Source organism: Onychostoma macrolepis, chromosome 10, assembly GCF_012432095.1.
Source record: "Onychostoma macrolepis isolate SWU-2019 chromosome 10, ASM1243209v1, whole genome shotgun sequence".
Taxonomy (NCBI): domain Eukaryota; kingdom Metazoa; phylum Chordata; class Actinopteri; order Cypriniformes; family Cyprinidae; genus Onychostoma; species Onychostoma macrolepis.
Window position 1 is genome coordinate 23680560 of NC_081164.1, and position 24043 is coordinate 23704602.

General features: G+C 37.3%; 2 protein-coding genes across 8 annotated transcripts in view; both read right to left on the reverse strand.

The window, feature by feature from the left end:
• Positions 1-237: 237 nt before the first annotated feature.
• On the reverse strand, positions 238-3204 carry LOC131547945 (cyclin-dependent kinase 2-associated protein 1). Of its 2 annotated transcripts, none has more exons than XM_058788739.1 (4): positions 2545-3204; positions 1825-1916; positions 996-1122; positions 238-883 (listed from the first exon to the last, which is right to left on the reverse strand). In XM_058788739.1, the coding sequence occupies exons 2-4, from the start codon at positions 1891-1893 to the stop codon at positions 816-818; spliced, it is 264 nt and encodes an 87-aa protein (XP_058644722.1). In that variant the 5' UTR covers positions 1894-1916; positions 2545-3204; the 3' UTR covers positions 238-815. The 2 variants fall into 2 exon arrangements, with proteins under 2 accessions (XP_058644722.1, XP_058644721.1); XM_058788738.1 differs by having other exon boundaries at positions 2488-3204.
• A 147-nt stretch (positions 3205-3351) lies between these two features.
• The window catches only part of sbno1 (strawberry notch homolog 1 (Drosophila)), a 21763-nt gene continuing 1071 nt past the window's right edge, over positions 3352-24043 (reverse strand). For 2 of the 6 annotated variants that reach the window (XM_058788733.1, XM_058788732.1), the window contains 33 exons: positions 23989-24043; positions 23594-23710; positions 22471-22572; positions 20945-21278; positions 20241-20279; positions 19987-20087; positions 19790-19886; positions 19107-19267; positions 18816-18949; positions 18633-18723; positions 18386-18547; positions 13910-14045; positions 13697-13802; positions 13441-13594; positions 13154-13336; positions 12964-13061; positions 12058-12203; positions 11681-11878; positions 9818-10012; positions 9528-9700; positions 9290-9421; positions 9069-9204; positions 8811-8923; positions 8657-8728; positions 8476-8575; positions 8306-8380; positions 7683-7829; positions 7221-7315; positions 7029-7115; positions 6803-6940; positions 5870-5946; positions 5564-5757; positions 3352-4483 (listed from right to left, as the gene is read on the reverse strand). The exon at positions 23989-24043 is cut by the window's right edge. In XM_058788733.1, coding sequence (XP_058644716.1) covers positions 4341-4483; positions 5564-5757; positions 5870-5946; positions 6803-6940; positions 7029-7115; positions 7221-7315; positions 7683-7829; positions 8306-8380; positions 8476-8575; positions 8657-8728; positions 8811-8923; positions 9069-9204; positions 9290-9421; positions 9528-9700; positions 9818-10012; positions 11681-11878; positions 12058-12203; positions 12964-13061; positions 13154-13336; positions 13441-13594; positions 13697-13802; positions 13910-14045; positions 18386-18547; positions 18633-18723; positions 18816-18949; positions 19107-19267; positions 19790-19886; positions 19987-20087; positions 20241-20279; positions 20945-21278; positions 22471-22572; positions 23594-23707 — 4233 coding nt within the window. In that variant the 5' untranslated portion in view covers positions 23708-23710; positions 23989-24043 and the 3' untranslated portion in view covers positions 3352-4340. The remainder of the gene's footprint in view (positions 4484-5563; positions 5758-5869; positions 5947-6802; positions 6941-7028; positions 7116-7220; positions 7316-7682; positions 7830-8305; positions 8381-8475; positions 8576-8656; positions 8729-8810; positions 8924-9068; positions 9205-9289; positions 9422-9527; positions 9701-9817; positions 10013-11680; positions 11879-12057; positions 12204-12963; positions 13062-13153; positions 13337-13440; positions 13595-13696; positions 13803-13909; positions 14046-18385; positions 18548-18632; positions 18724-18815; positions 18950-19106; positions 19268-19789; positions 19887-19986; positions 20088-20240; positions 20280-20944; positions 21279-22470; positions 22573-23593; positions 23711-23988) is intronic. The other 4 variants (XM_058788734.1, XM_058788731.1, XM_058788736.1 and 1 more) reach the window with 4 other exon arrangements.

Sequence of the window (24043 nt, forward strand, 5' to 3'; positions counted from 1 at the left end):
TTTTAAAACATGCAAAGCTATTATTACACAGTATAGCCTTAAATAATTAACATGGTGACCATTGTTTCATAGTGAATAAATATGGTTGTTTCTTCAAAAGTATAGGAATCTTTTGCATGTACGACTCAAGTTCCCAGTTTTATTGTAAAGTCTGATTTTTGGCGGAAAATATTCTTACTGTGGTAAATTTATGCAAGAATAGCAATATCGCAAAACAATAAACAAAAGTGTTTCATACACAATGAATGTCATATTTATTGACAGATATACAAAATTCCAAAGAGTGACCTGTTTTGTCTTTACATGAAAATACATTGTATTACACAAGGTAATAAATACAAATAAAGACGAAAGTAATGGCATCACTATAATACTTTTCAGTATCTCCCCAATTAAAAGAAACCTCACCTATCCATTAGTGCGTCCAAAGAAAAAATACTTTACCTTATCCTGAGACCTATTTCTAAAAGCACAAACCTAGTCTAACCTGTAAAAGCCATGCAGATTCTACTGTGGGACCTTTCATCCAGTTGCATGCATTTTTGCTTATTTGTTCTTAAAGATACTATGTGGTCAAAGAAAATGAAATATATAAAAAAACTCAAATGGCAACAGTTCCGGATCTCTTGCATTTATAAATCAGAAGGTATATTCTCTGAATGGTGCCTTATTCCCTCCAAACCGCAGATGAAAAGCGCAACTCGTAACATAAATGCTCCATTTTTTGATTGTTTTATCCCCTCAAAGGAAAGGCATGCATGACTCCCGTGTGACACAGTTCTTTCAGCCGTATGGAGAGAATGCGGAAGGAGGCGCTAGGATCTGGCGTTTCTCTCTGTCTCTGCCAGACACTCCCGAACAAGCCCTCTGGCATGAATGATACCTACAACACACAGAAAACCATACAAATCAGCTTCCAAGACGCATTATTTGAGTTTAAAAAAATATATTTTTAAGTAGATTTATATATTTTGTCTTTGATCATGTCCACAAACCTCTTTTAAGTCGCTCCATGGCGCTTTTACTCCCTGCGTATGTAGGCCTTATTTCTTTCCCAAGTTCTTCGATAATGGCGAGGAGTTCAGCATATTTACTCTGAGGTACTTGGCTCCCATTTGGACCCTAAACATGAAAAAAATATATATATTTTTATTATTCTTTTTTGTTGTTAGGATAGAATGAGTTTTAAATTTAATTTAATATTTTTGTAATTTTGTTGTGTTTTGTTTTTATATTTATTAACGTCTATAGATTTCGTTTTTGGGTATTTTAGTATTGAAGTTCATTTGCACTTTATTTCCTGTTTTCATTTTAATTTCAAAGTGTTAGTAATTTTATTGTTTTTGTCATTTTTATTAGTTTGGTTTTTTTTAATATGTCTATGTAATTTTATTTTAATTTACATTATATATTTTATTTTAGTACAAACTAAATTAATATAGTTTAAATTAGTTTTTGCTTTTAATGTTTTCATTTTAATTTTTTTGTTTTTATCATTTTTATCATCTTATTTAATATGTCTACATTGCTTTTTGTTTTAGTTATTTCAGTATGTCAAATTAAAACTAAATATAGCTTTTATTAATATCTTGAATTAATTTTTTACTTTAACAGTTTTAGTAATTTTGTTATTTGTTTTAGTGGCGTTTTAATTTTTGTAATTTAGTTTTTTATTATTTTGCAAAATTTTCTTTTTAACACATCTACATAGTTTTTATGTCAGGTTTAGTTTAAGTTAAACTAAACAAAAATGAGAAATGTTGCCTTGGCAACAAGCTGAAATAAAACATCATTTTTAAGTGTTAGTTAACTATAGTAACATACCTGCGGGAATCCCAACGAAGGCGGCCCAAAGTCATTTAGAATTGGCTTGTATGACTGTATTGTTGCCATTGAAGATGGAGAGGGAATGTTTCCTGTTAAAGCAACAATACACATCCTTAACTGTATGATACAACAGCTTATGATTTAAGCAAATGCATTATTTCAAGACAGACGTGCATCTTTTGTCTCAAAGCCTCACAGTTACGCTTGTGACAACTAGCCCCGGCCTTCGCTCTATGCAATACCACCCTCCGCCACTAGGTGTCCCCAAAGAGCACTAAAACGGCACGTCTGAATCCGATCAATCAACAGCCCAAGAGACAATCATGGAGGAAACGGCACGGGCTTGATCTTAGCCGCTAAAAGGATTCATTTTTATCACAATCTAGCGGCCTCCACGCAAACCCATCCGGCCACGGCGCGACGCGGACCCTTCGGGAAGAACCAAAACATGTACCTCACGCCGATATTTAGCCCTAGCGAAGGCGAGGAATACGTTTTTTTCACTAGTAATAATGGCGGATGTGAAGGATCTGACCCTGTAGCGATCAGACTGGACAAAAACTACACACGGCTTTTCCCCAGGTATTCTTTCTCACGCCAATTCTTACATTCGACCAAATACACTCAAGACCAAGAGTTTTCCACGCTTTTTCGGCATACCTTGGTTCCCAGAAGTTCCCGGAAGGTGTTGATGGAGATTGGGTTTGTAAGACATACCTGAAGAGATAATAAATGAGAGAAATAAAATTGTCCCTAAAATCAGCGGAGCGTCCGTCTCAGAGACACTTTTTGTTTACAGCGGAGCAGCACCGGCAAATATGGCCGCGTCACTCCTCATGACACCCACACTGCTGTCCATCATCATCACAAAGAACTCAGACAATTAACACATAATTAATGAAAAAATAACCAGCGTTGTCCATCATCACAGTGACAACCGGAGAAGTTACAAAATGATTAATAAAAAAAAAAAAAATGCTGGTTATCACGAAGATTTAAATCTTTTGAGTAGGTTTTACTTGAGAGATTTTTAATTTAATTTTTTTTTTATTTTAATAAAAATACACTTTTACTTTAAAAAAAAGAGGGGAAGTGAAAAGGATTTTTTTTTTTTTAAACAATGAAATATGATCATAGATTACATTTTTAATTTTCCCCTAAAATCTAACATTTGCAATTTTAGAACCAAATACTTAAATCAAGCGGAATGAACAGATTCCAAAAGAATTTAGTTGAGAACAAATCTTGTTTAGTTAGATTTAAAGTGATTATTATTATTTTAAAGCTTTTTACATTATGTATACTGAAATAAACTGTGTTATTTTACATACACTCGTCCGACTTTTAAAACTATATTTATACATTTTCTTCCGAAATGCACCAAATACTGAAAATAAAAGATTTCAGGTTTACCTACTACAGTTTCCTTCTGGTTCAATCCTTACCACGCTGAAAAATAAAAGTTAAATGCACATTATGAATGCAAAAAAGAAGTGGTTGCCCTGAAGTAAAGACATTTTGAAATGGAGGTAATCCACAAGATTTATTGGTCATATGCAAGAGGTAGAGATCTTGCAGTCAGTTAAATTTTTCCATAGATTCTTTACAACAGATCCATCAGTAGTGCAACTCGTGCAAGGATGAATGACATTGTCTTTAGTGCTGCAACATCTACAATTCAGCAAAAACATGACATTTCAGATATGCAACTATACATCAAGATATAGTATAGAGACTGAGCGCGTGTCAAACTCACACATTTACAGCAGAAATGAGGTTTTTGTCCCCAATAACACGAGTGACGGCAAATCATTAAAAGCAAAAAATAGAAAAACTAAGCAAAAGCACTGATTGATGTGGCCTTCTGTAGAGGACATTACAGTTTACAAATCGCAGGCGAACTGGAAAGCTGCAAAAACCTGCTGACCCACTTCCGTAAACTAAACAAAATCCAAAGGGTTTGTCAAACCATGCAACGTCTCTGATCCAGTCTTTAGGGTTGGGTTTACACCGATTACACCCACTGTGTTCCTGCTTTCAAATCAGGGACTGTATTAAGTGGTAAACAAGCAGCGTCGTGCCCAAGACATGCTGGGTCAGAAGGCTGAAGGTGGGGACAGATGGAGGCGAGACGAGACAAGAAAAAGAAATGGAAAAAGAAACTAGATTGTGAGTAACCCCTGAGCGCTGTCCTGTGTACATAGTAGTGTGTGTGACTTCATAAAGCCACGCATGTCGATGGAAAGCACAGGCCATGATTTAGCAGACTGGAGGTTGTGAAAAGGAAACGGCCTGACCAAGTATCGTCCAGTTTCGCCCCTCTCAGTGCGGTTTCCTGACGCGCAGAGCTCTGATTCTGTAGCTCCTTTGGCAACGAGTCCTCTTTGGACATGAACCCTGAAATATTAAATACGACACAGCACCAACTTCCTCACGGCGTGCCGGAAGAGGAAGGGTGGCTGGCTGGCTTATGATGCCGCATCTGCCCTAATGCGAGGGGTGTTTGTGTCACGCTATGTGTTGACTCTGTGGCTGATGCTCTGTGGATGGAGTTGCTGCCACATTTGCTGCTGCTGCACGGCCAGCTGCTGAGACTGATCCGATGACGACAGGATGTTGATCAGCGGCGACACGCAGTTGGCAGGAATGATCAGACCTGAGAAGAAAAAAAGAAAACTGGGTGAAAATTCGAACTTTTTTTTTTTAGGGCCCTACGACATGAGTTTTGTTTATCCCCATGTTCCATTTTATTTTTTTTCCAAAATCCATGTGTGTTTTGTTTTGTTGGTTAAATTCAATTTCATGAGCACTGAAGAAAGCATGGGCTGAAACGTCTGCTCTTTGGTCTGTTTTTAAGACACCTTGCACTTTTGTATATGAGAAATAAAAGATTTTTGATAGACCTTTTTTAGCCTGATTGCATTTTTTCCGTACACTGGGAAAAATGCAATCAGGCCAAAAAAGGTCTATCAAAAATCTTACCTGGCTGATTATACTTTTTTGTTTTACACACCTGAGAACTCATTTTTTTCTTTTAACAATTTCTGCTTGATGAATTAAATTTTTAGTAATCAAAAAGCATGTCTAATTAATTGAAATGACAATTACACAACAACTTTTAAAAGTTTAACAAAAATCTGATACTTGGGGCTAAATGAAACCCATTTAATTTTTCCCCCAAATACTGTCTTTAGTTTTTCTGGATTGTTTATTTTCCCCATTTCAATTTTTCTAAACTGTTTTAATGGTTAAATTTAAGTAAGCAAAAACCATGTTTAAGCAACTGAAATGATGAAACTTCTAGAATTTCTACAACTTTTAAAAGCTTAATAAAAATAAATAAATTTAGGGCCTTATGGAATTAAGGCCAAGTTAAGTTTAATTTTTCTGGATTCCATTTTAATGGTTTAATTAAATTGTAATCATCAGAAAGCATGTCTAATCAATTGAAACTTAATTTATTGTTTTTACATTAATAGGGACCTGTGAAATAATTTGTCGTTTTAATTTCTCTGGGTTTATGAGTTAATTCAAATTTATATAAAGTGGTAATCAAATGAAGGCATAAAACAATCAATCTCTTAAAATTTTAAATAAAATGAAAAATTCCACACAGAGGTTTACAGTTCAAATTAAAACATGGAGTAGTTAGTAATTTTACTATTACTTTGAGAAGTAAACTCTACTGCACAATAATAATGTATTTGTCTGTATTTGTATCCGTTTGACAACCTACCCACAATTCTCTGCCCGTCCTCTGTTCTCAAACGCACAATCTGCATCTTCACATTGGTTCCGCTGACTGAGGCCAGCACGCCCTCCACTTTGGTCCACACACTGAGGACAGAGCCACAGAGGACAAAGTATGTCCTGCACCGCAGCCCGATCTCACACTGTAGCCCCACTGACACTTTCTTACAGTTCCCTCGCCTGTCAAAAAGAGTGTTTCTCATGACAACATTTTCAGACTTCACAAATCAAAAGTGAAACTGCATGTTTGTTTCTATTTTCACTTCTGAAATGACTTGAAAGAAGCACCTACCAGTACGCATGCGAGCAGACGTTAGCCGAGGAGTTGTACTGATCAATCCAGTGCTGCTTGGCATCATCAGAGAGGACCTATTTTGAGATGAGAAGGATTAGAGACTGTACGAGCCGAGGAAATGACATGAAACAGTCTGCAGGATGCCAAAAGAGGCTAAAATTAACATACACCAAGCACCAAATGAGACACCAAATTTTTGATTTTGGATGTTGGCTTATAAGTGGTTTAATCTGCATGATAACATGACCCTCATTATAGCGATACAGAAGTTTTCAGAACATTAGACATGCAGCTGGGAAGCCTGAAAGTCATGTGACGAACAGTGCTGGTGTTAAACATTTGAAGATCAAATTTAAGATGTGATCATGACTGTCTGTAATTATCCCAATGTGCTGATTGAAAACAGCAGATGTCTCAATCTCTAAGCTATTGACATAAAAAGCATGCTTTCATTTTGGGATATTTTTTAAGTGCTGTTTCACCTCGAGTCTAGCTAGAACAAGCCGTTTCACATGACACAATAACTAGGGTGTGACCATATGTCCTCTTTTTTTCCCGGTCATGTCCTGGCCAAGATTTCCAAATTGCCTAAAACATTTGGGTTTTAGTTTTGTTTTCTTACTGACGTACCTTCAACAGGCCTCACACATTGCGTGTGTGCATATTTGCATTGGTTTGACATTCTCTGTACATCCTGCGTCCTTGCATGCCACGCTTGGTCAATTATGTACAACGACTGAAACCTACTAGTCAACCTACTTTGGTCATATTAGCTTTAACAAGTATGAAAAAAACATGAAACCTAAGCCAAAACATGGACATTTCAGGCAATTTAGAAATCTTGACCACAGCATGTCTAGGAAAATACAGCTGATAAAATAAAAAAAAAATAAAAAACTTAAATGCAATTAAACTACAGTAATTTAATACCTTTTTACTTCTCTTTTTGATGTCCACATAGGTCTCCAGTTTAACTTGTTTTCCTATATTTGGTCTGTACACCATAAAGAGTCTCTTTCTGGGATTGACCTCCTTTATCAGGATGGCAATTTTCTTGTTATTCCGCACCTTAAGATGAAACAGAATGCTGTTAAGTTCAGTAGTTCAATGAACTGAAAGTGGGGTGCATAAAGTGGAAATAAAAAGCTTTGTTCACCTGTACATAAAAGCCATCATCTGGTCCATTCTGGTCAGCCCAGACGTGGGTGGCATCCTCCCATGACATACCCCGCTCCACGCTCATCTGAAGACAGAAACAATTTTTGCCCATTAGCCAATTATCACATACATAAACAATAATAATTGCATCATAATGATGCTCATAAACATGGACACCTATTTTACATACTGTATAGAGCTCCACATGCCCTGAGGTGGAATATCCTGGTGTCAAGAATTTCTTTACATCAGCTTTCTTCACTTTCTCATCTCCAGAGCCCAAATCTGTAAACAAAACACATTTAAACTGAAATGTGACTGAAAAGTGAACAAAACGAGCTCATCTTGAAGTCGAAAAAGGTTTTCACTACATTAAAATCCCATTAAAATGCGTCGGAATGCGCACAGGCTAATTTTGAGCTACAGGCAAAAAAAGTGAAACATTTGTTGAATTTGAGGTTTTCACAAAAACTAGTTCATTAAGCCTTCGCCTAGCGATCCCAATGCACCAAATAGTAATTAAACATCTAAAATTATCTTTTGGTTGACAAATTTGTATTGGAGTTTTGTGGCCTATAGCCCAAGACTGGTTTCAATAGAACTTCCAGTCTGTATAACATTTAAGACTTGTCATGTTTAAACACTTTCTTACCTAAAATCCCCATATCGTATCTTCCATTCTTTTTGGCATTCTGAATGACAGCGTTCAAAGTGTCGGCGAAATACTGAAAGAGAGCATTTTGTTGATTGACCTCCATACCAAGAATCCTGTTCAAGAACTTCCCGATGTTGTTGTAGTCTATAAAAAATGAATATATAATTAGATACAAGTTATGTGGTATGAGAAAATGAAAACTTGGCAATAGACTGGGGCACATTTTCAACTGCAAGTTTAAAATACTTAACACGTTTTATTCAATATTTTCATATGTTTAGAAACGTTAAACTAATACATAAATACATATGATTTAGAGACCAACTGATATTGGATTTTGCTCATAAAACAGTATTGAGCCAATACTAGTAAAATCTGTATAATGAATTAATGTCCATTTAGTCTTTCCTTCCTGTGACATTTATCACCTTAGGCCAGAAGGTGATTCGAGTTTTTCTGAACTCTTTAAATGATACTTAAACTCTTAAACTTAACACTTTCTATGGTTTTAATTTGATCAGACTGAATTTAAGACATTGAAGACTTTTTAAAAACCAGCGGGCACCCTGAACATTTTGTGTGAAAAGAAAAACTAATAAAATACTGTGAAAATCGCTCACCTTTGTCCAGTGAGAGAACACCAGCTCTATCCTCCACATTTATCAGCCCCACTCCAATTAAACCATTGCGGATTTCTGAGAATAAAAAAGAAAAGATAATACAAGCCATTAAGTTAAATTTAGTGGTTTTCCAGTGACTGTTTCTTGTTATTAAAAACAATCAACTGTACCTTTAAAGAAATCCCCATCAAAGTCAGCAGGTGGAGACACTAAAGGAGAGTCCAGACTGACAATAGACTTCATAACTATTTCCAGAGCGTTTCTGCCGTACTGTAGATGAGAAAAAGACATCAGCTCATAGTCTAGCAACAACCCTATTTAATACTGACGGTGTGTGTAATCTAATCTTACTTTGTTGTCAAAGTTAAATCGGCTGAGATCCCTCGTCTCTGTGGCCCTTCTGTCTCCATGCGTTAACGCCCCCTATTTGAGAAAGACAAACACAATTAGGCTTACAAATTAAAACTGACCCCATTAGTGTGCAACACGTGCACGAGGGACTTACCAGGCTTTCTAGACGTTTGGCAACAATCGAGGCGAATCGTTGCTCTCCAGCGAGTTCAGAGATGAGGAACACATACTCAGGTGCTGTGACCTGGTTGGATCGGTGTGTTCGACCTGTTTGCAAAGAATCCAAAGAGTTTGTGAACCGAGAACTCAAATTATACAGACACTCAAAATATTTATAATATTATACACATACGAAAACATAATATTAATAAAGAAGATATAATAAATAAAAAAATAAATTCTATGTACCCACCAAACTGCTGAATAGCTCTGTCAGCACTCCAGGGCAGCTCTAATGTCATGTGTACCCTCCTCCTCTGGTTCTTCACTCTGCGGTCGGCTTGAAGTGAAATACCAGAGCTGGCAGCTTCTGAGATAATTGCGATGTTCTACCAAGGTGAACACAGAGCTATTTAAATGCTGTTCACAATATTAAAACATTACACAAATGTGGGTAAAATCAAAGCAGCATACCTTATCACCATCCATGAACCTCTGCTTCTCCGTGAGGTTTAAGATTTCAACTGGAACGTCAAGTTCTGATCGAGACTCATAGGAAATGCTGCCATCATCATTGCTGACTACCCTGCCTTTGCGGCCAGTCATCTGCATTGCATAAGACACACACATTTAAAATGGCAATGTTTTAATTCAATACAGTGTACACAAAATAACTGGTAGCCCTAAAAAAAGTCTCTATGAAAAGACCAACCTCTGCAACATTATCAGGGCCTCCCAGCTCATCGATGAGTTCGTCGAGCGTGTTGGGTGGCAGATCCTCTGCCAGCCGCTCCAGTTTCTCCAGCAGGTCCCTCTTCATCCGCTGGGCGTCTTCAACAGCATCCTGACTGGTCACACAGCTGCTCTCCTCTGGCTCACTTTTGGCTAAAGAATAATTATTTAGTGTGATTATTAGTATTGATATACACAGGACAATGACTTTCTTCATTATACTGCTTTGTTGAAGAACTTTCAGCTGTAATTGTCTGTGATGAAACTTACTGCTCACTGGTTGCTTACCTACAGCAACCGTGTTGTTTGAAGGTTTGATGGTGGGGGTTGTAAAAGTGGGTCTGGTTGTTCCAAGCCCGGAGGCTAACAAGGCACTTTGAATAGAGTCTGGATCAATGCTCTTTTTCTTCTTCTTGTTCCTCTTGTCTTTGCTCTTTTTAGTGTCTTTTCTGATGAGCCACGGATCTAAGTTTCAAACAGTTGTCAGCATTTGAAAATTAGTATGGTATCAACATTGAATTGAGTTAAAGGACTAGTTCACTTTCAAATTAAAATGTTCTGATAATTGACTCACCCCCATGTCATCCAAGATGTATATGTATCTCTTTCTTCAGTCGAAAAGAAATTAAGGTTTTTGATGAAAACATTCCAGGAGTTCTCTCCATATAGTCATCTTCAATGGACTCCAAACGGTTGAAGGTCAAAATTACAGTTTCAGTGCAGCTTCAAAGGGCTATAAACAATACCAGACGATGAATATGGGTCTTATCTAGTGAAACAATCGGTCATTTTAAAAAATAAAAATGTATATGCTTTTTAAACACAAATGCTCGCCTTGCTCTGTTCTGCGACGTCACGTAATTACGTTGAAAAGGTCACGCTTGACGTAGGTGGAAGGACAGAGTCAGTGTTTACAAGTTGAACATGCAAATACCAAGTCAAACGCAGTTTACAAAAAAAAGGGAGTTAAAAGGTAAAACAACGATGCCGGATGATGATGATTTCTTGTTTTTCTAGCTGTACGGTGGATAGCAGACTTATACGTGCTGTCGGATGATTTTGAACTTGGAGAAGATGAGATGGAGCCTACGTCAAGCGTGACCTTTTCAACGTAATTAAGTAACATCGCAGAACAGAGCAAGGCAAGCATTTGTGTTTATAAAGTATATACGTTATTTATTTATTTTTTAAATGACCGATCGTTTCGCTAGATAAGACCCTTATTCATCGTCTGGTATTGTTTATAGCCCTTTGAAGCTGCACTGAAACTGTAATTTTGACCGTTTGGAGTCCATTGAAGCTGACTATATGGAGAAAACTCCTGGAATGTTTTCATCAAAAACCTTAATTTCTTTTCGACTGAAGAAAGAAATACATAAACATCTTGGATGACATGGGGGTGAGTAAATTATCAGGAAATTTTAATTTGAAAGTGAACTAATCCTTTAAGGTGAATAAATGACACTATAGTCTTCTGTAGAGCAGCTCATTGCTGAACTGGATTCATTTTATATCTGATGAACTTTGCAACATTGACACGGTTACTGAACAGAAATGAATCAACGCTGAACTGACCTAAGTTAAATAATGATAGTATTGTCTTCTGTAGAGCTGCTTTACAGCTGCAACATTAACAATGCTAATTTCCCGTTTATCAATGTCAAGCTGCTTTGAAATAAACTGCTTTGAAGTATGGACCCTTTTCACATTTGCGTTCCCATTTGGCCTAATGTGGGGGGTGGAAATCTACAATAGTGTTTTTACAAAAGATAGAAAAAATATAAAGAGTACATTGATCATACGAGAGACAGATGTCAAATTTGCCATCAGTCCCTCTCCTCCCTCAGCTGCTGTTTTAGAAACACTCCTGCAAAGGCGTTAACTAGTCTTCTGTAATTTAAAGCCAAGGTAATATAACAGTGTGTAGAGTTATAATTTACAATGTTAATAACTTAGCGTCACCACAGTCTGTGAAAAGGGGTCCATTGTATAAAGCGCTACTAAATATTGTGGCTTGACTATCTTGGGTGTAATAATTTACAAATGTTAATAACTGTGGAAATACATTGTGACAGTCTGTGAAAAGAGTCCATTGTATAAAGCGCTATATAAATCATGACTACAGATTCTTACCATCTTCCTCATCCTCACTGGAATCGTCCTTAAAAGGGTTGAAGTCATCTTCATCCTCCTCCCCTGAGCTAACCGACTTGAAGCTGTCGTCGCTTTCCGCATCTTTGTCCGAATCATCAGAGTTGCTCTCGTCTGAGCTGGTACCAGACAGACCCCCAGATTTACGAGCCTTCTTCACTTGCTTCTTTGTTTCTGGACCTGCAAACAACAGTTACCCACGGTCATTACTCACCCTCATTTTCAATTTGAGCAACCCAAAAGCCCAAGAGTGGTTTTACTTCCTCCAACATCAAAATGTGCTCAGTTTCAGAGTAGAAACTGCTGCTAAATATAACAAGGCATTGCTATTGCGGTTTCCATGTGCATGCGAATAGTACCTTTTCGCTTTTTGCCCTTTTGCTCAGCGGATGTCTCTTTAGGTGAAGGAGTTTCCTTCACACTCAGGTCGATGCCTAAAAGACTGAAGAGTTTTTGTCTGTCTGGTGCAGGAAAATGCTTCTCTACCAGGGACTGCAGTACACCCCTTTAAAAGACCATGCATAGATACTTTCAGTTAAAATCATCATTGAAAATGATACTTTGTCCATTTTCATCCGTTACAGACTACAGAATGTATAAAAGGAATTATTTCTTTTTAAGAAAGAGTTCACCTAAAAAAAAATAATAATTTTGCTTACCCTCAGGCCATCCAAGATTAGTTTATTTCTTCATCAGAACAGATTTAGAGAAATTTAGCATTTTACCACTTGCTTACGAATGGATCCTTTCCAGTGAATTTTTGCTATAATACTAAATTTCTCCAAATCTGTTCAGATGAACAAACTACCGTATTGACCCAAATAAGACGATGTTTTTTTCTTGGAAATACATCTGAAAAAACGCGGTTGTCTTATATTCAGGGTCTAGACTTTGACGTGTCAATAATACACCCACAACAATAGGTGGCTCCAAAAACGCATAAAACGAGTGTGCCATGAAATATGTAATGTGTGTTGTAAAGATGGTGAGTGAAAACAAAAGCAAAAGAAAAGCTTACAGCAGCACGAGTCGTGACTCATGTTAGCCTGATGGGACCAAACTTCCTCTGTAAGTGATTTTAAAACAGAAGACAGATTTGGTTATCAAAAAGCCTTTTTCCAAATGGTACATCTGGAAAAAGGGGGGTTGTCTTATATTGGGGTCAATACAGTAACTCATCTAAATCTTGGATGGCCTGAGGGAGAGAACATTTTCATTTTTGGACAAAATATTAAAACTACTTCCTGCAAATGTATTACACTCACTTTGCAGTGGAGACAAAATCATTGAGCTCGCCTCCTCCCTCCTCCAAGGCCTCAAGGGTTCGAGCCTCTCCAGTTGATTGAAGACCAATCACCACACACTACAGAGAAGGTTAGAGATCAGCACTACCAAAATCACCGTAATTCTTTCTCTCTGAAAGCTTTTTTGTTGTAAGAGAATGTCCAATCTAACCTTTCCATTTTTAACCTCCTCTCTGGCCAGCTGCACCACTCTCCGAACCTTGGAGGCAATGCACAGGTACTTGAAGAACCTCTGGTGGGCGGACCAGAACTGACCCCACATGGACTTTTTCATCCGTTGTTCAGCATCCATCAGGTTGGCAGCTTGCTGGAACTTCTCTCTTGCACTGACCCACTGCAAGTTTGCAAAATAAATGACTATGATCATTTAAAGGATTCGAAGTCACACATACCTAATGGCAAAAAACAGTTCCGTTTTAGTTCTGGCATTTTACGCACCAAGCGAACTGCTTTGTTGTACATCTTGATGTAGTCCAGCGTTAAGGGAACTTCTTCGATTTTAAATGTCACGCCTGTGAAGCTCAGCTGTCGAGCGATGTACATTCCTCTCAGCTTCATATCCATGGCAACAATCTCCATGGCACCAACACCTCTAAAATAATTCAACCAAAATAGGGTTGCATTCAATATTGAGGATGCATGCTGGTACTAAAAAGCAAGGTCATGGACACAAACTCTGGTCTGATCGACTTGCCTTCTTTCAACAGCTTGGATAAAATTTGTAAATTCCTTAAATGGAGTTCCTTCGCCCCAGATCCCAAGGCGATTCATGTAGGCCATATTGCGGGGTTCGGACGCTCCTACACAAAACCAAACAAAAGATGTATAAATAGCAAAATAAATGCATTGGAAAAAGAAACATGAATGCATCCATGCTGACAGATTCATAACATCCACAGTCACATACCTGTAGCACTTGCGTACACAACTCGGGCTTTTGGCAGCTTATTCTGCAGCTCTAAAACCGCCAGCCCGGTCTTTGTGGGCTTGGATGACCCAATAGGGCAAACATTTTTGGCTTTGTGACACTCATCAAATATGATCTAAGATGCTCAGTCAAGGGAATCAGTCACCATAGTTACCAGAGAGCTGAATACAAATCACACCATGTGAAGCACTTCATTGTGTTTTAGTCAATATGCAAAGAAACGTGATTATTTTTGGTCTAGAGCACAGAATGTTCATTTAGGAAGGTCAGAATGATGTAGTACTAAAATTGTGGAAATGAGAATCGTGAATATCAACTTTTAAAATTATTTTTCGGTATCATGACAACTAGTCTTTAGGGATGCGCTGATACAGTTCGATACTGAGCTCCTGTACTTGTACTCATTAAAATACCAGGGGTGTCAAAATTAATCATTTCTACAGTGCATCACGATGTAGACGAGGACGATTCGGTATCGGTTCAGTAATAGGCCATCACCAATTATAACGTACTGACGCTTTTCTGACTTCATTTGTCACATACGTGCTTTGTCACGGTAGCATACAATGGCCGAGGGAGTAATTAAAAATGCTCCAACTACTTTAAAAGCCGACATCTGGGCACATTTTGGCTTTTATGAACAACCTGGTTGCCTTGACCACATGCTGTGTGTGAATCATGTCACGCTCAAATAGAATATGCAGGGGGTAATACAACTAAACTTGAGAAACTACGTCAGCCGTTTTCATCCTGAGCTGTTAACGCCTGTCAGTGCCAAGTATTTAGTATTTACTTGTGTATTTGTTCTAAATGCTCCTGTTGTCTTTTGTGCCCAGACTTAGTTTTGTTTGATACATTCAAGAAGCGCGTTTTCTTTGAGCAGGTAAAATTAAAAGTTCAGTTCATATATCTGACTGCTTGTATTTGAGAAAATTGTATACATGAAGTAAAATTGAAAATTGAGGATGCAGTGCATCGTCCATGCATCGTGACATCAAATTGAACCGAATCGATGACATGATAATCGTAATCGAACCAAACCGTGAGACCGGAGTAGGTTCACACTCCTACCTGATACCAAACGCCGATACCACACAGCATGTGATAAGTGCCGTATTCAGACAAAGAAACACCGGTAACAGAACAACAGAATGGAGTTATTATTAGAGATTAAGGATGTCTACGAAGTATATGCATGCAATTAATATAATGTTAAACATTCAGTATTAACGCCTGTATAGCAAGGGCGCCGCAATCTTGCAGTACCACAGCGTGTGACGTCACAGGGTTGGTTCGCTCCAATGGCCAGTGTAGTAATATAAGCATTTCTTTACATTTTGAACACACGCTTGAAGCTAGGGGTGGCGAAATTAATCGTTGCATTGATGCATCACGATGTGGACGATTCTGCATTGATGCAGTAATAGACCATAACGATTATAGCCTATGACGTCATTTGCTTACGTGCTTGTCACGCGAGTATTAAAAATGCACTCTCTATTTTAAAATCTGAGCTTGGCTTTTTCCTGCATATGGCACGTGTGTGTGCTACAGACAAATGTGGCGGGCTTCATTGCACAGAATATGCGCTGTGAGACAAGTGCGCATTGCTTGACAGTGCTTCCACTCGCTGTTATTTTAGTCTTTCACTTTAGATATGCTTTCATTTCTGCCGTTTGGAACGCAGTACAAATTAAATGCACGAAACTCACATACTGACAGACTTTCACGTGCGCTTCAGTTATAATCAAATGGTAATAATTCTGAGGAAAAAAGAAAACCCCATAACTATGATTCTCTGTAAACTTTTGATACCTAAAGCACTCCCAGATAGGCCTACTGAAAGTGCTTTTAGTTTATCACTTGGAATTGTCTTTCCCCCCTTTATTACTTTATATTTGCTTGTATGTTTTAAAGCTATATTTACTTTTAATTCTTAACAATAATGAATTATATTAATGTATTAATTAACTATTTTAAAAAGTAGCCTGCTTATATATAATTTAATAAAAATGCACAAAATAAATTTTATATAATCGTGATGCATCGTGATATTGAATTTAATCGTAATCGAATCGAATTGTGAAACCAGTGCCGATTCACACCCCTACTTGAAGCACTATTGAGTCCATGATAAGTGTAATTGCCTATGCATTTGAGCCGATACGGCGATGGGACCGAGCAGTATCAGTGGTTGGAGAAGTCGTGAACCTGCTGGTTTGGGGTTAAGTGCGGATCGGAAACAATACTCGTTTACATGGATACTCCTCAAGACTTATTCCGACTTACTTTTGTGTGCATTTGCTGATGAAGGCGTGAAAGAAAGCTCAATTTGGTACTCACGTGCTATCCGAGTCGAGCTTTGGCTTTTTGTGTGTGTGTGTGCGGCACCACTGGCACGAACAGAAATTATCACAACGCGCGAGTCCTGCATTTAAATCCCTTTCAGAAAAGGTCTATCACAGCGTTCAAGTGCCGCACTGAAATCTATTTAGTGCTGTCTCATGCTTGAATGGCTTAAAACACTTTAATATTTAAACTGACAAGGCTTAAAACATGTGAGAATGATAAACTTTGAGGAAGCAGCACTGGCCCGATCATTCAGGTAAGTGATTTGTTAAACACTACGTCCTGTTAACAGCAGGAAAGCTAATTGTATTCGCAGGTGAACATAAAATATGATACATACAACTGGTGAACCAGTCAATGTAATGCATGTCTGAATGGTCTGAATAACAATAAAATGCAACATGAATGATACTGTATGAAGCGTTATTTGTTTACATCAAGTTGCGCCTGGCATTATGAAAACAATGTTTGGGATACCACGATCAAAACTTAGCATATAGACAGTTTGATGTTGAATATTCATCCAAATTATGGTGAAAACCAAATTATTTGTGTGTTGAAATAACGTGCGTGTTCAAAATGTAAAGAAATGCTTATATTACCATACTGGCCATCGGAGCGAACCAACCCCATGACGTCACGGGGTGGGAATTGCAGGGTACCTCACGATACGATACAATCACGGTAACGATAATATCACAATACAGCTACTCTGCGATAATCGATATATCAGCCAGTGTACGGTGGCTGGAAATCCGTTTATCCTTCGGTTCCTCGTGCATCCCCATCTTCATAGAGAACGCAGTTCATGGAACTTGCTCAGAGTCAGAGCGCTTTTGGAAAGCTGGAAATGGTGCATTTTTTCGACGCTGTGAGCAGGGAAATCTATTTAGAGCACCTTATTGTATTAATTAAAATATCGGTATTTGGCGCCAGATATCGATTCTCGTATCACATGGAGAAGGATCGCAATATTTCGCCATGTTCATCTTCGGTCCAACTTCTGTTGCACGATTTTTGATGTTTGCTCACTTAGCACCCGCATCATTTGGGTTAAAACTAAATATAAAAACATTTATAGGGGCATTCACTATAAACAACATTTATTTTCAACCTTAAGCATACACGACACGAAAGTTAAACTATCAGCCAGTGTAAAGGCGCTAGGCTGTACTGTACTTGTCCCTCTCATTCTGCACCAATACAAACATGTGCACGCATTGCACGTTTTGCTTACTTCATGAGTGTTTCTGTATTATGAGAGTTGCTTTGCAATATTAAATCGCAGCACGTTTCAGATGTAAAAACGCTTCTTATATTTCTGAAAGATTTATAATGAGTGGTTCCCTGCATTATTACAGCAAATGCGTGATTACAGTACTGAGCCACTGCAATGGAGCAGAACGGCACGTTAAAGAGCATCAAAACTAGGGATGCATCGAGCCGATACTCAGTATCAGTTAGGGGTGGGACAATAAATCGATATGGCGATATATCGTGATCCTTCTCCATGCGATACGAGAATCGATATCGATATCTGTCCTATCTATCATATGTTGCTGCCTTCATTGTGCTACACATTTAAAAGAAATGTCTTTTAATTTTATAGTATATAATTTTTATAGTATTTATATATAAATGTATTTGCTTGTTTTTTCATGAATGTATTTTACAACGATACAAAGAGCAATGTGTAACATTTTACCAGATTTAGTCGTACACTTATTCACATTTATTTGTAAATAAAAATGTTTCACTAGGTTTTACAAAATTGTGCACCCATGAGTTTTCTAGAGTATCTTTTGCTGCTGAATTATCCACTAACTTAGTTTATAATAGTATTTTTGTCTCTTATCTATATGTAGTAGATTGTGTTTAACACACAAAAGAGTGACGATCAGGTCAACACAGAAAAAATTTTACATATAAAATTTATAAACATACTATTTTTTTTTTTTAAACTGCGCTGATATCAGATCGGTTCTGTAAAAATTGTATCGTTGCATCCCTAATCAAAACGTAATTTATTGTATGAATTTTGATATGAAATTGGCAATCTCAGACTTTCTTCCTTCCTACTATTTTCTTTTTAACTTGAAAGGATACAACACCATCAAAGTCGTCTCCACACCAGTGTAGTAACTGTTTGAATCTCGTCTTATACTTTCCCCCAGATTGGCTCTCTCCAATCAAGGATGAGTATGTGGCAAAGATCACACCTTTTTTCACACTCCCATTGTGTTTCGATGAGATCTTTCCATATTTGAACTGAAAGAGAGATGTGCAGAAAATGTATTTTCCACTCAAAATACACAAACATCTTGATACGTTGGCTAAGAAGCACTTAATGTACCTTGTTTAGCGAATGGACCTGAATATTCTTTGCTCCAATGTCTCTCAAGTCCCTCTCTGCATCGTATTTCAAGTCATTTGAGACACTAAACCTGTACAGACCAGTGGTGGAAAAAAAAACATGAATAATGGTACAATTACACACCAAAAAGCAGCTTGAAGGAGGAAGAAAACAAGTGATTACCAGAGGGACCTTTTCCTGCCAAGAAGATAATTTTCATATATGATTCCAGCAATGGTTCTACCCTTTCCAACGCCAGCCCCGTCTCCAATCAAGTAGGCTGCTCTGTCTCCATTAGGTAGGAATGTCTCATGTTGCTGTACAAAGAGACATGAATGAAAGAGACAGATCTAAAATACTGCAATACATCATTTTAGAAACTATAGTAATTGTGTTTTGACCTGAAAAATGCTCATTGGTTTTCTAAGTGGTAATAACATATTTGAGTTTAGAATATGTAAAAAAGGTCCAAACCTGAGAAGCATACGTGACTGCCTCAAGCTGTAGGGCAGATAACCAGCCTCTATCAATGGTCTCCTCTGGAATGGAAAGTCTGTACCACACATCTGGTGGGTTGACACTGGACAGAGAGCTGGTCTCCACCACAGGATCAGGGTGCCGTAGTCCAATTCTCACTGAGAGACGTAATATGATCAACTTTACAAATTTTCCAAAACAGTGCCAACTAAGCCATAGTTTTTTTTTTGTTTTTTGTTTTTTCATTATTATTAATAAAAATCCAGAATGTTTCATAGATTACATACAATGTACAGCTAAGGAATTGCTGGCTGTGCACAATCCTTTACTTAAAGGGATACTCTACCCCAAAATGAAAAGTTTGTCATTAATCACTAAAAAAGTGATTAAAAAGTATTTTCGTCGCTTCATAAAATTCAGATTGAACCACTGATGGCAGATGGACTATTTTGATGCTTTTTTTTTTATACTTTTCTGTGCCTTGACAGTGTAATTTACTTGGTAGTCAATGGGACAGTCACAAGCCTCCCGGGTTTCATCCAAATATCTTAACTTGTGTTCCGAGGACGAACGAAGCTTTTATGGGTTTGGAACAACATGGGGGTAAGTGGCTAATGACAAACTTCTCATTTTGGGGTGGAGTATCCCTTTAAGCACTCTGATAACATGATTATACATACATTTCATCGGCATGTATTCGGCATACGTCTCTGCATGACCCAGCTCCTCTTCTTCCTCTTCCTCTGGTTCCTCTTCCTCCTTCATGCCTGGCAATTTCTACATTCAAATAAATAAAAACGATCCCAAAAATTTAAAATGACAGCTCAAGTTCTCAGTGAATGTCTCATTACATTTAAATACAAATAAATAAACTTACATTTACAGGTGAGAAGCTCCGCATTTTCATGTCATCGTTGACCCAGATTCTTGCTACGTCTTTGCTGGAAACCTCCTTTTTCAAGCCATTGTTTAATTCCGCTGAAGAAAACGGAAACAAAAAATATTCACAAATATGAGACAAATATTCACACCCACCGACAGCAGCTTGCCAGAAATGATACGGCCCCACCACAACATGAAAGCACCTGTGAAAACAGACTCAGTGCACTTCAGTTAAAACCCTACCCATACCTGATCTGTTCATCATCTTTGTGGAGACCAGAATAATTTCTGAAAGGAAGAGCATTGACATTAAAGAAAAAAACAGCATGATTACATCCACACAGCCTCTCTAAACAAGCTTAAGTCAATGCTCAAATTTTTAACAATGAAGCTCTTCAGTGCACCATAAATGCTAGAAATTCAAAACAGTTTTAAATTATCGAACAGTTGTTTGGTTTAAAGCAGGGTTATCATTAACTAAAACTACTTAGAAAAACATCTGGTTAACTAAAAAACTGAAATAAAATAAATATTGGATGAAAAACTTCATGAAAATGAGAAATGCGGCCTTGGCAACTGAAATAAGTTGCACTACAAATACTAACCTGAAATAATAAAAAAATTGATTGGTATAAAAATAATACCATCATAAAGCACACTGGTTTGAAGCACTGACAACCGTCTTTAGCTGCACTGTGAATATGGCCTAAATCGATAATGTTTGTAATAAAACAGACCTAAAAACAGGTCTATTTCTTAAGAGCATCTAAGCGGCTTTAACGCCTCCAAAGGTGGTTTGAGCTCATGTTGGTTTCTTGTTTTGACAGCTGGAAAACTGGCACTCAGAGTTAGATCTGCAAAGTGCCACAAAGCCGACAGCTGCATCGACAGACCCTTACAAGCAAAAAACCATCTATGATTGCTTGAGGTCCAGCACGTCTGCTAGCACTCACTTGTGCCTGTGGCTGTTGCCGTAGCAACAGGTTGCGCTATGTCAGGTGGGGGCTTCAACTTCATAAGCTCTCCAAGGCTGCTTGTCTTCAGGCTGCTGGTTCTGAGAAGGTCCTTCAACCTGATCTGCTCATTATTCGGTGGGACCACAGTGCAAACAGTGGGAGAGGACAAGCTCCGTTGTGCTGTCGAACTTGTGTGTACGACCTTGGTTACTGTGATGGTCTGCCTGGATGTGGTCCCGGCTGATGGTTTAGTGACTACAATTGTACCCAGCGATGGCAACTGATTCAGTTGATTTAAAACGAAGGTGGTTGTTGAGGGCTGTGGCTTCTCCTGCAAAGACGACACAGAATATACAATCAATGCGTAATTCTGAGCTTTAGTCAAATATTAAAAGTGTCACACAAGCAGTAGCTTCAGACAGACCGCCTACAGTTCGCTCACTCACTGTCTGTATTATTTCACAGAATAAAAGGCATGAAATCACTAGTTCCAATCTGACTGGCTTGATGCAACTTCCAGAAATAAAAAAAAACCATGTTTTTCGTTGTTGTTGTAGTAAAAAAACAAAACAAAAAAAATTGTTCCGTTTGATTAACTTAGTTACAAGTTAGCGGAAACGTATAATGCGCATCATTTTCAGACTTATAACCAGTGAAATAATCTGTATATCAGGTAAAAGATAATGCTGATAAACTCAATCCTAAACTAAAAACAAAAACTCTGGTTGGTTGCCTCATAACATACTGGCCTTTCAGCCTAAGTGGGCAGTTCTATGGATATACCATAAAAAAAATTTTTTATTTTTTTTAAAAGACTAAATTAATTGAAAAACATTAACTACAAATTTTTTTTTTTTTATTATTTCAACCAGTTGCTAAGACAAGATTTTTCATTTTAGTTTAACTTGCGTACTAAGATGCCTAACACTTAGGCCGCGTGTCCACCAAAGAGTTTTTTCCTGAGGAGAGTGTATTTTTTCAATTGGAGCGCCAAGTTTTTTCAAAAGAATGTTTCAACATTGGGTAAAAAACAGCGCTCATCACGGTCACGTTTTGCTTGTACTACAACTGAACAATAATGGAAAAGTTAATATTGCTTGTCTAATATTGACTATTTATGTCTTTACCAGATGGAACTGCCGGACTACCATAATATTGTTATGAAAATTAGTGCTTGAAGAAACATTTCATTCACGATGCATCTGCCATATTTCAGTGGATATTCCATATCATAGCAACCATAGCGTCTCGACCAGAAAAAAAAAGCTACGCTCTCAAGCAAGGCTAAAAACGTTTTCGTGAACATGCAGTCTTAAACCATAAAATAATAAAAACTATATTGACATTAAAAAACTAAACAATTACAAAAACAAAATTACTAAAACTTTCACTAAAGTTTAAATGGGAACATTTCAAATATGAATAAAACTATAATAGTAATTCAATTACATTAAAATAACATTGGTTCTTGGACAGAATAGGAGGCAATCTGAACTAGATTTTAGGCTGTTAGTGATGCTTACCCTGATTGTGACTGTAGGAGTAGGTGGTACTGTAGGTTCAATCCTGACAATTCCAGAAGCTTCATTACTGAGACCAATGTCAAGTGCATTTAATGAGACTGACTGAAAAGGAAAAGAAAAAAGCCGACTCAATCATCACTTGTTAATCACCAAATTCTTTGCGAAAGAATGCTTTTAATTTAGAATAGTTTTGTTTTTAGTAGGTCTGGGTTGACCTGGGTTGCATGTACAAAACTTCACTAAATATTATTTGTAGCAAGCCTCACATCCTACAAGCTCAATAAGGTTTGTGCTTTGTTGCTTTTGATATCTCCGTTTTTAAGTTATGGTAATTCTGTCACAAAATTCAAACAATAAATGTGGTTTGGGGGCTTTTTAATGTTGTAACAAATAGCTGTAGGGCCTCAGTTCAAGCGGCATATGAACCAATCATCCCTTCCACTTTACTACTAGTTATAGAACAAAATAAATATGAATGATCATCAGAAGACATGTAATCACTCAATCCACTGTTTCAACTGCGGAAAGGGATCGCATAAAGCTACATTAACCTCAGGAAAGCCATTCAATATCCATAGCTAATTACTTAGCGAGAAAAACAACTCAAGAGTGGAGTATTTTGCTAAATATATGCAGTATGTGACAATTATTATGTGTTCTTCAATATTTCATGTAGATTTGAATAAATCCACTAGTAAAACAAGTTCAAATGATTTTATTTCAAAAACAAATTTAAGTAAAGCTATTTTAATATAATTAAGAAGTTTACATAAAAACTGTCTTATGTGCAACTGAAATTTTTGTATACAATGTTAATTATATATCTGAAACTAAATTGCAATAAAATGTGATAGTCAGGACGTTAATTTTAACCTTTAACATTAACGTACCAAATGGCAGGTTCCTTGTATAGTTTAAAGCTTTAGTAAAGTGATTTTTTTTCCTTAAGAATAATTAACATGTACTGTACCAGATACACATGCAAACTATTAGATACTTTAAAAAAAAAAATGGATTTGTAAAATCTGTGTTAATACCCAGCCTTAGTTTTGAATTAAGGAAGAAAAAAACTAAACCGCATGAAAATGAGTAAACCGTGTTGCATGTATGTGTTTTAAATGACCTGTTGTGAAGCAGGGAGTGGAAATGTGTCCTGAGGATCAACATCAAACAGATCATTAGGGCAGATTCCACTTTCACTAAGAGCAGCCAGAAGCAAATCTTGTCCAGGATCCATCGTCTAAAGGACAGAGAAAACCATAATATTAATGATCATAAAGAGACTCTACTTTGCTAAACATCCATTTTTATTATCGAACATCGGACGTAATTTAACGTCCTCTTAAACTACAAACATCTTTAATAAAGACAATGACGTAACCCCCAATTTAAGATCATATCTTTCCCATCACATGTTAAAACTTTGCATAATAATGCATAACCCTAAACAACACTAATTAGTCCAGAAATGTACTCATAAGAGCAACAACGTGCTAAACTATGCTGCTAACGGCTCACCACAACATCCACCTCCACACGTGTTTGCCAAAACTGATCCAACAAGATACTTCCT

Coding starts and splice junctions, on each gene's coding strand:
- LOC131547945 (XM_058788738.1), bottom strand. CDS start 2,542: ATGTCTTACAAACCCAATCTCCATCAACACCTTCCGGGAACTTCTGGG. Junction 1,917..2,487: donor GGGAACTTCTGGGAACCAAG/GTATGCCGAAAA, acceptor TTGCTTTAACAG/GAAACATTCCCTCTCCATCT. Junction 884..995: donor CATGGAGCGACTTAAAAGAG/GTTTGTGGACAT, acceptor TGTGTGTTGTAG/GTATCATTCATGCCAGAGGG.